At 31.9% G+C, this 18950-nt stretch overlaps 1 protein-coding gene across 1 annotated transcript; it reads right to left on the reverse strand.

Annotated features, from left to right (window-relative positions):
* Positions 1 to 796: 796 nt before the first annotated feature.
* On the reverse strand, positions 797 to 18935 carry LOC132740685 (MAM and LDL-receptor class A domain-containing protein 1-like). Its single transcript, XM_060728637.1, has 11 exons — positions 18864 to 18935; positions 17818 to 17856; positions 16971 to 17056; positions 16020 to 16094; positions 14341 to 14482; positions 6131 to 6325; positions 5692 to 5838; positions 3047 to 3210; positions 2583 to 2781; positions 1206 to 1244; positions 797 to 873 (listed from the first exon to the last, which is right to left on the reverse strand). The coding sequence occupies exons 1-11, from the start codon at positions 18883 to 18885 to the stop codon at positions 869 to 871; spliced, it is 1113 nt and encodes a 370-aa protein (XP_060584620.1). The 5' UTR covers positions 18886 to 18935; the 3' UTR covers positions 797 to 868.
* Positions 18936 to 18950: the final 15 nt, after the last annotated feature.

Consider the following 18950-nt stretch of genomic DNA (forward strand, 5'->3'; position numbering starts at 1 on the left):
AGGGGCCGCAAAAGCTAGAAATTGAAAAACCTTTAAACATTTCCTTCTTCAGAACCAATTGATGGATGATCACCAAACTTTGTCTGTAGCATTCTTAGATACTCTTTTATCAAGTTTGCTCTTATGAATTTGATTAGCACCTTATATTTGATAGATGATTACCAAACTTTGTAGCATTCTTAGGTAGTCTTTTATCAAGTTTGTTCATATTAATTTGATTAGCCCCGTTTAAGCTAAAGCTTAAATGCCCCAAAAAATTTGTAAACATATTCTATGCTCAAGTTTAATATGAGACTATATTGACATTGCAACACTGAAAAGCAGTTGTTTCTGGTGAGCGACTCAGGGCCATTATGGCCCTCTTGTTTATGTAATGTAATTTCCCGGTGGAAATAAAAGGATAAAACATTTTAAAATATGTTGTACGATAATGGTGTTTTTTTTTCTATATTATAAGGATACATAGAATGAGGATACTGTCTTGCTATATGGCGGGTTAACTTCGATGTTAGAGAAAGTGCATTTGATTCGTCTTTCAAAAACTTGATAGAATTGAATAAGATTCAAAGACCATTTGAGCTCCAATTCATAAAAACAACCTGATAGATTAACCCTTCATAAGACTTTATAAAATGTAAAATATTGTCTGTATCCCGAGGATAGACTTGTTTACTTGTTTACATGTGAACATTTACTTAGAAACGATAAAGTGTAAAATTGATTAAAAATAGCAGAATAATTTGTTGAACTTCAATAAATATTAGGGAAAACAAACACAACCATTATAAACAATAGAGACAGTTGTCAAATAATGTTTAATTCCAAGGATATACAGAATGTGATATTCCAAGTATTTACGATGTATTAATTAACCTGTAACGAAAATGAAAATACAATAAGATTTCTTAATTGATATTGTGTAGCTGACACACGTACTTATATAATTATACATTAAATCATTTCATTTATGATGTTGATTATTATGTTAATGATCACTAACATTGTCATCAATTTGTGTTACAATAACACTATGATCGTCAAAGCATTAACAATAATGTTCTTTTAGTTTGAACAAAAACTGTTCACTGTCCTCGGCACTTAAATCATATATATAGAACGTCAAATTTGATATGCAAATAATAAAAAACATATACTTTCAGCAAATTGTTGGCGCAAATTAATAACAAAAAGAGAGTTAGACATACCAATTATAATTCCCGAAAGGTCAGGTTTTACGTGTTGTCCTGAAAAAAATAGAATTTATAAGTGTCATGTTTATTTGCCAACTCGTTTCAATTCATATAGAAGAATATTTATATTATATATTTATCTTCCTTTTTTTGATAGGAGAGTTAGGAATTGTTTGCCTCATTGTTTATATAATTTAACGCTGATTTGAACACATCTTTGGTCATATCTTTGTGGGCTATCCGGCTTTCCTTGGTAACTGTCTATTTTTCCGCAAGAGGCGGCGCCTAATAATTCTACATTTAAGGTATTAGGACCCTAATGGGCACTATCAGGAACTAAAAAATTGACATCATAAGTCAGATGTATACCTTAGAGTACACATGTATGCAAAATTTAAACAAAGTTTACCGTACGGAAATCAAGTTATGGCCACTTTTCTGAACCCAAGCTAGGATGTTATGAGGGCCTTTTTTTAGAAAGTAGGAACCTTTAAATAATCTGCAATAACATTCTAATGAAAAATGTTTTCCCATTAATTTTTGGTAAGAAACAAATAGTACCATTCAGCTAACAATCCAAATAAGCAAAATTATGGTTTCTACTTAAAATTTATGAAATCTGTATAAAAATGTTACCCTACCCCACCCATTTTTACCACGTGTCTGACCATTTTTCTACTTAGGGAGCCTAATTTAAAAAAAAATCTTAAAATTTACCCAAATGAGTGCCTGTTTTCAAAGTTTCCCTAAATTTTTAAAAAAGTATATTGGTTGATCTTGTAAAATATGAAATACTTTTACCGTCTAGTTTTGATTATATTACACTTTGAAAATATCAGGTACCATATTTATTACTAGATTTAGCATAATTTAGCCAATAAATACCTATATAAATTAAAAAATCAAAATTAAACACTTTTTTCTTTCCAAATGGGACATGAGAGATACATAAATAATGTTAAAAGAAAAAAAGAAAGAAAAAAAAGTTGACCCTTCTGGGGATTGAACCCATGGCCCTCATTTTCAATGTAGTTAACAGTAGTTCTAGCCTATTTGAATACTCTTCAAAGCGGAGGTAATGCATTAGGGTGCTAATACCTTAATATATACATTAGCTGTGAGAGACAAGTGACCTATTATACTCAGTTTCGTGAACCAAATGTCATGGTAAAAGTAGCGACTCTTGGATTTAAATCCGATACTCTCCCTATTGTACACCACACTGCACATTGTATCATAAAATATGAGTTTGAGTATCCAGGGAATGGGCACAACAATCTTTATTGGAAAAGTGTGTTTTCAGTTTACTTCTTTTGAAGCACACAAAAACATGGATATATATTGTTAGAATGTTATCAATTGAAAACAATAAGAAAGTCTAAATGATATTACCAGTACAGCTTTTGTCATTAATCAGGACATCATCTATCGCAATATCACCTCGATAGGTGTCACCAATAGTACCTTCAATAACAAGAGTGTAGTTGTAAGGAGGAGACGAGGCGGGTATTTCGACTTGTGTAGTCTTCCATTGTTGCCCTTGTTCCCCGGTTATGCTTGACAGACCTGTTTCAGACTGTATGCCTGAAGTCTAAAATATTTACAACACGTCATGAGACACTTTTCCTTAATTATAACATATTAATTATACTTCCGTCAAAGAACAATCCCAATCAAACCAAGATGCAACATATTTAGTTTACTTATTTTTTTTATATTATTTTTCTTTTTCGTTCACAAACCAAATATTTTGTTTCAAATACTTTTCTCTGGTTGAGATTTTTAAGCGTACGCTGTCAACTCAAATATTTATAATTAAGTGCGTCAATAGTTAGAACAACTGTCAAGCAATATACCTTTTTCAAAAGAATGGTCAAGTCTCCAATACCGTCTCCATACATATAATACCATAGTGACAAACAAATTGTTGTCTTTGATGATATTTGAGGCGATTTTAATCTAGCAATCTCGCCTTGCACTCGAGGTGCAGACGATTCTATATACGCGTAACTCCCTTGCACTGCAATAAACATAGATAGATATGTATGGTGTTAGTCAGTCATTCAGTCAGTTAGTCAGTCAGTTAATTAGTTAATCAACTAGTTGTTATTTATTTGAAAGATCAGCGGTAACAGACGAATGACCAACCCAATATTCAAGTGCAATAGTTATTGAGAGCGCCTCGATTGGATGAACGACTTTTGATTTTAAATCGATTGCTTTTCCTTTTGAGCTTATCAATTGGACGTTTTATTTCAGACCATTGCTTCTCTTTAAATCTTACTTATAATTACTAATATTACAAGTAGATGTTTAAATAGTGTGTAATTAGAAAGAAAATTAGACTGTAGGATTAGAAAAAAAATGTGAAAAAGAGTGTGAGATTCATGACGATAACTGACAGTATAAGATTAAAAAGCTAGAGAGGTAAGGATAAGAGAGTGGCACTTTTGGGTTGATTTCAGTTGAAAAAGGGATAAAGGCTTTAAAGTAAAAGAGTAAGAATTATGGTATCCTAAGAATGATGGACTGATGAAATGTCCAAGGCTCTTTTCCAACGCAACGAATCAACCCCAGGATCCTCTTTCACGCCAAATATTTGGTAGCTTTTCTTGCTTTTATGGATACAAAGGAATTAAATAAAATCAGTTAAACCTCTCTTAATGTGTTTCGACATTATTTGCCGGATCATTACTTTGATTGGGATGCGTGGCGATGACATTCCATAGTACTATTTTCTAGTGATGCATTTTAAGTTAAAACTTAATTAAAATAAGTTTTGTCAGCAAGAAGTTGCGTTATCATTACAAAAACATGTATGCACAAAATGCAAAGAGTAATTTTATAAGTTTCATCTAAGATGCCTATCCTTAATAGTTTTACATGGTTATGAAATAAATCAAAACAAATCTACTGAACCAGTTAATATGACATAACATCATTAAATGAAAAATGAATTCAAAAGAAAACTAAAATTGTGTTGTGGTAAATGCTCCACTCAAACATCTTTATTTTTCAATCGCAATCAAGTCACAATCGGCATGCGCAATACGTAACCAATTTAGAATCATTGTTAGAAACATTTAAATGTTAAAGGTTTTGAAAGACAATGTAAAAATTTGAATCACTCAATTTAGAGGTTGTGACCCGATTTTAGTTTTGTTCGAGTACATCAGAATTTTTACCAACACAAAGTCACAAAAACCTTTAAAACAGTTAAGAGATGTAAATCATATGTACTTAAGGCAGTGTTAAAATGTGATAAAAATTACAAAGTTTTACAGAACTCCAATACATTACCGTATCAATTTAAGGTCTATGACATACGCAAAATTAAATTATTTGACTTTAAATGTATAAGTCATCTTAAGGTTAAATTCATACATGAATTGATATGCTTGCCGGTTTAATCTTAGTTGGCAGTTAGTCCGAGTATTAATAAAATCAGTCTACCAGTAACAAAATGATGGCAATTTTAGTAAACACAATACATGATTTGATCTAAAATGCCCAGGTCGTCAATATAAGTGGAATACCATACCGATATTGCTTAAACAAGACATTTGTATGCTATGTTTTGGATCAACGTCAACCTCATGTTCAGATCAAGATAAAGTTAGGAAGGTATTTACTGAAAGGTTGGTATGCCAACGAATATACAATCGAACACTCATAACAAATTGTTAGTCTTTTTTTTTAATTTTGCATAATAAATAGATCTAGTGTGATTTTTAATACAATTTTGGTTCATGTAAAACTTGAGTACGTTAATGGTTGTATGCCAAGGGCTGTGATGTACAAGTATGAACCAACTTTGGCAAACTTTAGAAAATATGTAATAGAATTATCGTAAAGATCAATGTCAAGAAGTGTTTTTGCCGATATTGTTGAAAGGGTTCTTATTGGATTGTATAAATACAATAAAGTCATTTATGAGTCGAGGCAGATGTTCTAAGAACACATACTGTGAACGTGACCTTGCCTTGTTGATCTTTATAGTCATCATTTGTTCTTATCATTTATCTTGACGCTCCTTGAAAACAAGACGGGCGAACGTATTGACAGCCTTAAACACCCTCATCCTCGTTAATAACCTTCAGGGGAAGGATTTTTATGACAATTGTCAACAAGAAGCGACAATGTTTTTACAAAAATATGAATGTTAAAATCACCATGATAGTGTTTACGAAGAAATCTGTAACAATTTTATTACATGGTGCTGTTTTAAGAAACAAATATAATCTGACAACACTTTGACCCTATGTCAAAATGGACCCCTCAAAGCATATACATATATCTCGAATCCTTGAACACTCATACTATTACTCACTTTATTCCAACAGTTGGGCCGTAATGAAGATGTATTGTTGTTTACAGCAGATTGGTATTTGTATGTCTACGAATGCATGAAGAAGTGGTCATTATGAGTAATTGTTTTTTTTTAGTTATTTTACGGAATTTTCTGTATAGTTACTAAACAAAATTCTAGATGTATGCCTACCATTTCCTTGTGTGTGATCTACAGGAGGCCCAGTGTCAGAAGACAATGTTGGTCCGCTTTGAATTGTCCAGTTGAAGACATCTGAAAGATCTTGAGACCAAACACATACGTTACTTTGCTCAAAAGTACACAGACTTCTCGGCCCCACTGAAATGAATACGTGTACCTCTTAGAGTGGCCACACATGCACACAAATACACACACATACACACGCACGCACACACGAATCATTGTTAATTGATTTTTCGGTAATGGGTAAAGGTGTACACTTTTTAGCTAAAATTTCACTGAAAAAACAATCTGAATAATTTTAACGCTCGTGTCTTCCCTTTATTTTGTAGAGACATTTAATCATATTTAAGTGATAAAGTATTGCTCCATGACATGATCTTAACACAGTAACCATTTAAATACAAAAACAACATGGAATATAACTGACAAGTCGCTTTGACAGTTATTATTGGTTGCGATTTTGTTGATGAGGTACGAATTGTGGTTGTTGTTATGGTTGTTGCTGCTGTAGTCGTCGGTAGCCGTGTCGTCGTAATCGACAGCATCGTCGTCGTTGGCGTCGTCATCATTTCTTTTGTTGATGTATCTTTCACTAGTCCAGTAGGGCATGTGAAATTAAATTCTGAAGTAATTTTAAAGAAAATTATAAGTTTGTATATATGGTTTATGAATATTTTCTTTTAACTTCATTTAATCTAAAAATAAATCATATTTAATAAATGTTCTAAACAGATAAAATGAGTAAAACGTAACATACTTAATCATACATCCAGTGTTTGTGAGATGCCGCACGTCCTTTCTATCTAATGAAAAGACGAAATAAAAACGAATCGTTTCAACCAAGAAGTATTTTGCATGCAAGACTTAATTTTGTATTATTTACTCGGGCAGTCAAAATGTCATGTTATTACCACGTTTAGGTGAGTCAAATGCTAAAAAATAATGAAACTTCACAGCCTTGTAAAATTCAGCATATACTTTGTTAAATGTTGAAGCATATGTTTTGCTTAATGCAGCTAAGAGGTGCTTTCTCTTGTAATATCACGTAACGTAACGTTAGCTCATTAGCTCCTCTGAAAATTTACGATATGGAGAAATAAGACACCTTATATGACAGAGACTCAAATAAACTCTGTTAATTAAAAGTTAAATGCTCATTACTTTCGTTGTGAAGATAGTGTTGTACTTTGATCCATTAATACTTTTGTTTACTATTATCTTGAACAGTGCACATTGTTTTAATTATATTATTCTCCTTTCTTTTTCTTATTATTTTATTATAAAAAAGAACCTGTCATTAGTAATAAGTTAATACTCTACATTCCAATGGAATGGAACAATGTAACAACATTATCACTTTGCATTTTAAAACTGTGCTTTTCGGTCGTGTCCAAGGTCGATAGTAAAAAGAAACTGAAAAGCTTCCGATTTTCGAACGAACAGATCAAAAGTTGTCCACCTGTGCTACTGACATATTTCACGCTTTGGCAATAAAGCTAAAAAATACTAAACCATAAACCATTTCATGTAATGCAAAATGGGCTGGTTATTTTTTTGTTTCTAATTTTGAACATGATTGACAATGTAAACGTTACCTGTTTTATTGATTTTCCTGTTGTACGGGCTTACATTACACAGGCTCGTGTTACAACACTTTACGTTTCCATCTCCCGAATTAGCAAACAAGTTCATAAGAACCGCGCATTGCTTTGAAATGAAAGCCAGAAAATATACATATTTCCTTATTCTATGACACATGTAGATAGAAAACGACAATTTATGTGGTTGATAAATGTGGACTTTATTTTAAGTCACAACATGCTGTGTGTAATAATAAATGATTGTAATAATATGCTTTTGAAATATGCAATAGATGAAATAAAAATAATAAAAAACGATGATTTCATCAACATAATAGTTTCACTTTAGATCCTTTGAAATACTGTTTTCACAAATATTCACACTTTCTTACAGATTAAATCTATAAATATTAACAACGATAAACAAAACTTTAATTACTGCACTGTATATGTGTATACAGTAATAAATTAACGAGTAAATACCGCTCGCTTAAATCTGCAGCCTAATTCTAAAGCGCCATGGTGAAAGGAATGTGGATGATTTGATACAGAACACGCCTGAAAGGGAGGGATTTTAAAGTTATTTGTATATCAATTTGAGGATATTTAAATAAATAGCAAAAATACAAGTGACGATTAATTTGGAATTGAATGCATTTTTTACCCTCATATAAACTCCAAAACATTTGTTTGCTTTTAACTTGTTCGTGTCTTCTTAATTTTATGCTGTCCTAAACTTATGAATTCCATTTTATTCTTACCTGTATATGCTATTTCAGCAGTTTTATTCGGAGGACACAATTGGGAGATGTTTCCCATGAACGGCGCTCACCATTAAAAATCTTTGTACTCATATTTTGTTATTTAATATTTAACAAAAATGCATGAAAAGTGTAATTTGTTTTTATAGTCCTTGTTAGTAGTAAAAGGATATTTCTTTTCATGAGGGAAGCACATACAATGGATAGTATGCAAACCTAAGTAAAGATAGAGTAATCATTAGATTTGGGATTTTGGATAACCGATGTGGAAGTTTTTCTCATATGAAATCAAAGTTGAAAAATAGCAAAAAATGCTGTTTTCGTAATTTCAATTATGGTTCCATTGAAATAAATCATTTTCAAATGCATTGGACGAGATTTATGTTTTTTTTAGTTTTGTTTTGTTTATTCACTGTACATAAGTTTTAAACATGCCAATTTAAAAAATACATTTACTATAACCCAAAGATGGGAATTGTTTATATTTACTTATCAATTCAAAAACTAGAAGTATCAATTTATACAAATAATTAAACTGTCATTATGCTTTAAGACATTCATATATATTCCAAATAGTTAAGAAGGTAATGCATATATCATTATATTTCCGTTCTATGGCTTATTATCAAATAAACTGTACAATTCAAAGAATGTTAAATGCCGAACACTTATTTTTCGGCCCTTATATTTCAAATACATAATTGTCTTTGCCTCTTACATTTGTCAATTTATTTAATAAGAAGATGATATGGACTTACATATATCTCCAAATCACAATCCTCTGTTGTTGTACATTGCGGTCCACCGTCGTAGACCTCTTTACACTTAAAACACTGAGTATTATTTAACGCTGAAAAACAAGAAAAATATTTCAAATCTACTGATTTTCATACGCCCAATATAATTCTCTTTACAGACAGCCCGACTTTATACATTCACGGCATGAGGAAGCAATACAGTTTAACAGTTTGACCTATTTTTGTCAATTAAGAATGCTTTTATTTTGAGTCAATTATTTGCACTGTGTTCTTTGTATTTGAATATTACGCCTGTGGCTTGCACTTAATCACTGTGATCTACGTTACCATAAAACTCGAACCGTTTGACAAATTATGAAAGAAACATCATTTTAAGGGCAACATGGGAAACGTCATTGGAAGAACCTTTGAAATTTTCCCCGTGCATCATACTATTTGCTAGTGTTTTTATTTTCTAGTAACCCTGACACATTGATAAGTTTGGTTAAGTATAAGTGATTCCGCTGCCTCTGCTGTTGCATATCGGGTAACGAACAAACTGGGATCAAGCCGAGTCTGCAATCTTAAGGAATCTAAATGATTAATTCTAGCTACATTTAGCATCAATACTAAACATTTCTAAAACCGAAAACTTCTGGCACCTATTCATATGACAATTAATCTTTAAAAGATGACTAATTTAATTAAAGATCCCGAAAAGGAGACATTTCTTTTATAAAGTAACCATATGAAACTCAGTCATTACGAGTATTTTGTGAATAATAACTGATTGTTTGTTCGTTCGTTTGTTTGTTTGTATTTAATTGCACATTGACAATACGGTGCCGAAAACTGTAATATAATTGTGAACATGAGATTATTAAATAGAGAAAATAATAAGAATCCCTAAAGAATGACCAAAACGGCAAAATTGAAAATATTGCAGGCTCAGTGTGACTGAGCTTGTTCATGGACAATTCTGTCAAGTGCATACTACCGTCCATGCCCCCTAGCACCTTCTTAAGCAGAATTCAACATCGAAACATGAAACGGTAAACTGTTGCATTTTAAAACATTCGCAGATCTGTTCATACGGCGGTTATCATGGAACAGCAATGTGGCACTTCTTTACCATTCCATGAAAAGCGGCGTATGTTCCCAAATAATATTAAGCGTGTGCCCTAAAAGAGAAGACAATGGGCGAAATTAAACCAAATGGAAACCTAAACATGGGCAATTACTGATTTTTAGCAGGCCAAAACGCATGTTTTATTTGAGGATCTCAAAATAATTCAACCCTAAAACCGTTCTAATATTTGCAAATACTTGATCCATCGATCAATCCTTCCTATTATCTTTGATAAGAGGTCTAGACAAGTTTTGTGATGAACGGACTGAGAGACAGACCGTGGAGGAGTGATCCCTTCATGACGCTTAATACGGGTAATGCTTGGTTACAAAATGAGTGAAATAAATCTACATTTACATTTCTTCTAAGTTATCATTTAATGTTTTGAGAGGAACTGAGAAGAAAAAAAATACTCGGTCATATCTATCACGAACTTGTACAAGAGCTTGGCACTGAAGGGGGATTTTTAATTATAAAAAAGTTGGTTTAATATTGCTTCACATTTCATATACATCATATAAAGTAAATTCTGAGTATACGACATTGTTACTACAAAAAATAAATCAAACTAAAATTTCAACTAAAGGCACACTTAGCCAAAAGCTATGTTTACCTGTATCAATTTCATTAAAACGATTTTAAGTAAGTGCCCCGTTACAGCTTCCAAAAATCGATTTTTACCATATACTATACAGCTTGACAACCTTTTACTGATTTTGAACATTACATATAGGTTATTTATATTAATTGAGTTTTCTATTTGGAAGTCAAAATGCCTCTGTTTAAATTTGACTATTACTGTGTTATACGGGCGTCAAAAAACTTCGACAAATCGAAAAAGTCGACACATAACATTTCGACTAACATATAGTTTTTTTATAAATAGTATATTGGGGGAAATCGGGATTTTTATTTTTGGTTTAGATCTGAAAAAAGTCATTCTTCGGAAATATTAATCACAACAAAATTTAACAAATCGAGAAATATTGACTGCTCAGAGTTCGACTCACCGATGTTGTCTTTTTATAACAAATATTTTTATATTTAGTGCTACATTCTCCAGATCACCAATCACACTAACAAACTGAATTACCAGTACCGTCCAACCGAGCCTGCAACACATTCAGTTTTGTCGTGATGGGCTTTCTTTAGGGATTCTCATTTCTCTCTATTGTATCGTCACATCAGCGTTGTTTGTGCCGTGTGGAGGCTGTAAAAAGTCGTCCCGTACATTCAGTCAGAGATGTTATATTTTCGATCCTTAAAGATCGTTCAGCACGACATTATTATTGTGCTTATGGTATTTCAATTCATTCTATTCGGCTATTTTCTTGCTGGGTGGTTCCAGTATTCTTCACTTGAATACTGTTGAATCACCCTTAGGATTTGTGGCCTAGTTTATAAATTTGTCTTTTGATGTCATATCTGTGATATGCAGGCTTCATAACCTCTGTTCCCCTTTCAAATTTCCATTTTATTTAGTTTCGCCCATTGTTTTCTCGTTTAGGGCACACGCATTATTTTACTTGGGGACAATATGCCGCTTTTCATGGAATGGCACTAACGTGTCACATTGTAGGTTCCATGATAACCGCCAGATGAACACATCTGCGGATGTTTTAGAATTTCAAATTTTACCAGTTCATGTTAAAAGTCGAATACTGCTTAAGCCGGTGCTAGGGGGCGTGGACGGTAGTTTGCACTTACCAGTACCGTCCACGAACAGGCTCATTTTCAGTTTTGCTGTGTTGGGCTTTCTTTAGGGGTTCTTATTTCTCTATATTTCAATTAGTGTAGTAGTGTTAACAATTTTTGACATTTCTGATGAGCAAAAAGGTCATTTCTGTAGACTTATGTGCCTTTAATACTATAGTCTGTCCCATTAAAAATGGAAATGAACTTTTGCCTAATATGAATTAATAAAAACACGTTGAATAAAAATTAAAACTTTTTTGTAAACTAAAAAAAAGTCACCCTCGAGATTTTTCAGGATTTTTCTCTAAAGTGTCTAATTTTCTTGTAAAAGCAAAGTTTCATTTCTCTACGGCAAATCTCTGTTGTTTATTTTCCGTAGCCATTGCCGAAGTACTCTTCATTTGAAGATGAACGGGAGAAAGCACGTGTCATGTTTCTAAAATGTACATGATGTTCTCGGGGTCGTTTCATGATTATTTTACAAAGCTGTATCTACAAGATGTAACAGTTTCGTTGCAATGCATGATAGAAAACTTTAAAAAATGAATAACAAGCAACAACTTGAACAACATCATCGAGTCTGTGGAGTAGATCTAGAAATAGCACTTACTTTTAAGCTGAATAGAATCCCTATGAGTTTCGAAATAGATCTTTATAAACGTCACGACAAATTCGCATTCTGAAGATCACTTCATTGCCAGTTTATATCCAGTTCCGTATACTTTGAAACTCCTGAATGGCATGACATTTACACTTATGATGATCTAGATTTTTTCATAATCCGTCTCATTATTAAAACATTGTTCCATTTGTGCAGTTATCTGGGTTAGCAAATGAAATATGTAAATGAAACACATCATAATCCAGTATGTTCCAAATCCATAATTCAAGAACGGTCCATAAATTTAGTTCGACAGCACAATGTTTATAACTATTAAAAGAAAAAACATTATTACGTCACCAATAATTTACGAAATAAATGACGTAACAAAAATGCCTCGCGCTTTTTATGGATGATTCCAGTTGCGGCATTGGCAGAGGGCGGTTAGGCATATGTATCCTCATAAAGATAATTTTAAGCGAGATAAATTTGTCTTGATGGCATTTAAAATAAATTTTGTATACAGTACCCAGATTTTGCAGTAATTGTTAAAAGTACACCTTCAATTCATATATTAACAATAAAACTTTTGATAACATTTAAATAATTTTAAACACACTTAATGGCATGAATCTATATGACAAATACCTCTTTCATTAATTCACATATAACCTTCGTTTTGACTTTATGTTTTTAAACTATTTTATATATTTCTCAGAAATAATTTCCCTACAAATTATCTCGTTATTCAAGAGTTCTGTAAATCCTACTCTTTTAGCTACAAAATATACCCTATGCGGTGTTATTTTCTCTCGCGAAAAAATATAGCTATTGTTTTTTCACTGAATATTTTCAAATTTTAGGAAGGCTATAATTATTTAGGACACATCACTCTGTGTTTCTCTTTGACTCGATATCCCCTTCATATTAACATAGTATGTAACACTTTGAGTCTACAAAAAAAAAACTTATTGTCCCTGATTAAACGCTCTGGACAATTCAATCTTATTCTTAATAATATCAAACACTGCCGGTATTTCTGGACATTTTGTTAAATTATGAGACGGAAAATTAATCTGTATTTACAAGCTTAAAGTGTATAGGCCAACGTTTGGTTGCTCAAACTAGAAAGCATTTTTATATTCTTATAATTTACATTTTTCCTCGCACGCGAGTCTGTGTTCTCTCATTAGCAAATGAGCTAGTTAAAGTAGACACTGTGCAAAACAATACTAAACATATAGTGAATCAGTTCCCCTTTCTATATATTTCTTGTCAGATTTGCATGCTAATGTTATATTTGTTGGCGATTTATATACGTCAGGTTTCTGAACCTACGAAAAGTTTTAACGCACGAACATCGCACCCGAAATAAGAAGGGTAATATATTTTTGTATCCCATCGGACCTCGTTAATTATTTTTAAATAGACGTGATACATACTAATGGACAGTATTCAGACAACTACAGAATTATGTTAATTAAACATTAGCGAAGAACCATTTTTTCAGTCTTCTGGCTAGTGTTCCCGTTCCCTTACGACGCGTTGCGGTATTCAACATACGCGCTTGATTGAAAAGCTATCTAATCAAATCACTTCATAATATTGCTCTTTTTCTCTTAAAAAGAATATAAAATATGGTAATTATATAATTATATAAATCTTTGTGTGTTATAATTTATAAAGCGGTTACTGATATTTCACTTCAAATGATTTTAAATTGATTATTTTAAATAATGGTTTGCTAGTAAAATTGCCTTTTCGACACCAACTTTGTTCTCATTTTTCATTTTAATGATAACATTTAGCTATTGATCAGTAAGTAAATAAGAATAATCAATTTTTTATAATTACCGAGTACATTTCACGCTAATTGTGAGACGAACCCTAAATGACGTCTGTATGGGCGCCGCCATTTTGAAATGGACGTCACGTCAGGTTACAACGTAAGTCAACGGGAAAAAATATAATTTTAACATTTTGACCATATTACTGACTTTATGGAAAAAATGAAAAACATGCCTAGAGATATTGATGTCAGGATTAACATGACATTAATTTAAATGATTTTACTATTATATCTAATAAAAAATGGAATATTCAAATTTGGTGGGACAGACTATAGAACTCTTACGTTTAATATAACCACATCCTTCTGTATTGCAGCCGTCTTCATAACAACACTCTGAACATAGAGTCAGGTCATCGATAGCTTGTCTTTTTCTTTGTATATTACCTCCGTATGCTATCTTATTGCAATATTCTAGTCTGCAGTACTGAATAAGACAGAGTAAATCCATATAATGGTTTAAAAGCAATCTTAAGGGAAGCATTTGTACGGAAAAATGAAAACACAGCAGGCTCGGTTTAATTGAACCTTCCCATTCACAGAAGTATTAATAAAAGCTACTATCCATGCCCCAAAGCACAAGGCTTGGGCAGAATGGGAATTGAAAAAAAAAAGAAAACACTTCTTAATTTTATTTTTGAGAAAAAGAGCACGAAACTAAAAATCATTTAAATTTAATATGAATTATCTTTAATGATATTGAGCAATAAAGAATGAATTAAATGAAAATCCGTAATTTAGAAAGTCATATATGACACTTTTAAAGGTACCGATTGCTAAGTTTAAGAACCTTTTGAGACATCATATGTGAATTACGTTTTTATATGATTTAATCTTTCCGGAAAAATCATTTTTGTTGTGCACATTATTTTTTCTGTCGTGCAGAAGCTTTTAAAGAAGGGGTCAGTGCAAGATGGTACCTAACGTTCTTTCAAATTATTGTGAGAAAAGGGGCATTTTATGACAGTTAAGATTTGATTCATAATAAGTAATATTTTCAATAAAACAAACATTTGAAAACAAAGTTGTACGTTTTACACAAAACATGTTATATTTATTAAATGTATTCATATGCAAAAACAGTTCTTAATCCTTTGGAATTGTGTGGCTTTGCAACAATTGCCTTAGGTTTTCGACTTATCCCTAACGAAAGCTTGGTTTGATTGAGCCTGTTCATGGGCGGTACTGAACAGTGCAAGTAACCGTCCACGTCCGCTAGCACCGGCTTAAGTATAATTTAACATTTAAACACAAAAATGGTGAACATTTGAACTTAGAAACATTCGCAGATGTGTTCATACGGCAGTTATCATGGAACTTTCAATGTGACATGGTAGTGTCATCCCGTGAAAAGCGAAGTTATGCCCCAAGTAAAAGAATGAGTGCCCTTAACGAGAAAATAATGTATGGAAACTAAATAAAATGGAATTTTGTCAGGAGATCTAACGTTATGAAGCCTGCGTATCACAGACAAGACGTCAAAAGACAAATTAAAAAAACAGTCAACATATCCTAATGGGGACTATATAGTATTCAGGTAGGAATACTGGAACCGCCAAAGTTGAAAAAGCTAAATAGAAGGTTTAAAATACCATAAAAAGTTTACGCAACAATAATGTCGTGCTGAACGATCTTCAAGGATCGAAAATATAACATTTTTGATAAAATGTACTGGGAGACTTTTTACGGCCGCCACACGGCACAAATAACACGGATGTGACAATGAAAATAACCGTGTTTGACTTTCTTTAGGGATTCTTATTTTCACTATTTTGTGCTTTATTATTCAAGCTAAAAATATGGCTTCTTTAGTGGCCGTTGTCGTTTAAAGTGTTTAATGCCTGCTATTAAAAAATATATGTATGTAATTTTAAACGTGATAAAACAATATTATATGTTATCCTTCTATGTTGGACATAAATAAAATAAATATGAAAAACAGACTCAGTCAATCAAAAACTTACTTCAAGATTTTTACATCCAGTATTATAAACGGGTTGAAGGTCCACGGGTGACAAACTTTTTTCAATGTAACATGTCTGCAATGCAAGACAAACAAAATACTTTTCATACACTTATATCTTTAGTTTGACAAATTGTGATATGTCTGTTCGTATTTATCAAAAACTTGTAACACAACGGAGTAAGGGTTAAGAATATATTACACGACTTTGTTGAAAATGACAACGTACTGTAATCCTGTATTGATTGATTTTCATATGTGTAAACATAGATGTGTATGCCGCGAAATATTTTCCATGGAAATGAGGACATCATTTAACAACATAAAACATTAACTGTCAAAAGTACATGCTCATTAATCACATAAAATCTGAAGCAGTGAAATTTGTTAATAATTGTTATCAGAAAAATCTGTGTAAACATTTTTAGTTGACCACCAAAACAAAACTACGCGTCTCTCAATGTTCGTTTATCAAATTTCAAATATGTTGGTTTATTTCTAATGAAATACATCGCACGTTTTTGGCTTGCCTCTTCAAAGAAACGGCGGAGAGCTATTGAACTCACCCTGACGTGCATGTTGTGATTAAAAAAAACTCAATATTACTTTTTGAAACTGCACATACTTGTTCTTTGTGATTACCTTACATGATGAAGAAAGGTTCCATGACTCTAAGAGTTGTTCCCTATTTTCTAACTGTTAAGCAACGAGAGTAGTATAGTGCACTGTTATACAGATTTTTTTGTCTTGTTATAATTGAGTCTGTACATGAGGGATGATGATAATGTGCACATACCTCACGCCCCCTAGCACCGGCTTTAATGATACTAAATTTCCAACACTTAAAAATGATTGAATCATTGATCCCAAAGTACCGGAAAAGTAGAACAGCACTTATAATAACATGGTTATATAATATTAAAGCCATGTATTGAACGATTGTTCTACTTACCTCGTTGTTATTACAAACAACTGCTTCTTTACAATTGCTAAGATCGGCAGTATTTCTACAATTTAGACATGTTATGCATCCTGCAACTTAGAATGGAAAAATATCACAATAAATCTGAATTCAATTTATAGCTTGTTAATGACCGAAGGCAAGAAAGAAACAAAAACAACTCGGTATTGCTTCTAAGGAATTTCGTATGATTCGGGTTTCCACATGAATGTGGTATGCACTGCAATATATTTCATGGTACACTATTTAATTATATAGTTAAACATGCATATGTACATTTTGTTTGTAATTTGCAATATTTCATAAATGAATTGATAATTTAAATACTAACTAAAGTAACTATTATTTTCAATTAAAATATTATGTCAATAATAGTTTGTTTTATTTGGAACCGTGAATACAATTAGCAAGAAAATATGTTTTATCTACCAAGACAAACAAACATTCCTATACAGTAATAGACATTAGTAGATTTATCAAAAGATAAAAAAAAATGACGGTAGGTCAAAATGTGACACAATTAAAAAATGATTAAAAAACATAATTTACTGATTAAAAATATGTTTAAAAAGTTATTGGTCCTTCTTGTTCAAAGCATTGAAATGCTTCGAAACTTTTTAGACCATTTGGCTAACACTGTATTGAACCTTTATCTGGTATCTAATTGAAAACACTTAATTCTAACTCCTTGAACGAAAATAACACGTGTGTCTTGTGAGGGGACAGTAGATTAAAAGGCAGTCATATTAATCGCTACGCCAGTTAAAGGTTCGACAAAGAGGGTAATAATCTTCAATTTCAATGAGAAAATAAATGTTTATATATACTATCAACTTACATTTTATGTTAAGTAGCATAAACACAAATGACCAACATCCTAAAATACCAAAGGTCAATTTTATTATTTAAAAAATGGTATATTATTACAGTGTATAACAGTTTATAATGAAAAAATGCTTGCTACATGAACCTTTTTTGTGTCGCCTCTACGAAGTAGACATAAAGGGTCACTTCTCCGTCGTCTTTCCGTTCTTTATTTCGTCCGTCTCAAAACTTGTCCCGACTACTAAAATAATACTGGTGAAATTTCATCGAACCGCTACAGGAATGACCAGTACCAAATGTATTTGTGCATATCGTCGGCGTTTTCCAGTTCGGTGATTTTGTCAGAATTATGGATCTTAAATGCTTTAGATTTTATTTTCAAAGTTTGTCCGGAATACTTTTCTTATACAACTAAAGCAATTTCATTAAAGCTTTACTTGTTCATATTTCATGGGTATTCCGGTTGAATGATTTTTGTTGGAATCATGGCTCTTGAAAAAAGTGTTAATTAATTTTTGTCCGGACTACTCCTCTTATACCATTAATGCAATTTCAATGAAACCTTAAAGTATTTATCGGTAGGTCATATTTTGTGTGGAAATCTTGATTAAATATTCATTAAAATAAAGAAGAAAAAACAAAACAAACAACGTGTTAAATATGTACCTTTTGAGTGAAGTTGATGTACGAAACTCGATTATTTCATAATCTTGTGTTTCACCTTTTTACCGTTTGCTGTTTACTAAAATAGTGACCCATATCATCGGAAGGTCAATGTTTATAAAGCAAATGGTTCTAAAACAGCACACAATGAATTTCAAAAATACTATTTGAAGTTTAAAATGCTACACAAATAGGCTTTTCGAAAACGTGGGTAATCAATTAATTTTATATAAAAAACAATTATGAAAAGGATACAAATTTTGGTCACGGCAAACGAACCAGCAGTGATTTTTAAAATTTTATGAAGTTGACAAAAATTAGACATAACCCACTTGTTTCTAAATTTAATTAGATTGTTTTTGTTTAAAACACTGAAAAAAATGAAAATTTATTTACCTATGTCAAACATCCATGCCATTTTGCTTTTGTAGTTTGCTGAGGTAAGAAGATATGATAAATGACCTAATAGATAAGATTTGACCC

Source organism: Ruditapes philippinarum, unplaced genomic scaffold (genome assembly GCF_026571515.1).
Source record: "Ruditapes philippinarum isolate M1 unplaced genomic scaffold, ASM2657151v2 ctg15775_1_1_1_1, whole genome shotgun sequence".
In the NCBI taxonomy this organism is placed as follows: Eukaryota; Metazoa; Mollusca; class Bivalvia; order Venerida; family Veneridae; genus Ruditapes; species Ruditapes philippinarum.

Coding starts and splice junctions, on each gene's coding strand:
- LOC132740685 (XM_060728637.1), bottom strand. CDS start 18,885: ATGGCATGGATGTTTGACATAG. Junction 16,095..16,970: donor TTGTTTGTAATAACAACGAG/GTAAGTAGAACA, acceptor CTTGCATTGCAG/ACATGTTACATTGAAAAAAG. Junction 3,211..5,691: donor AGATCACACACAAGGAAATG/GTAGGCATACAT, acceptor TGTTTATTGCAG/TGCAAGGGAGTTACGCGTAT.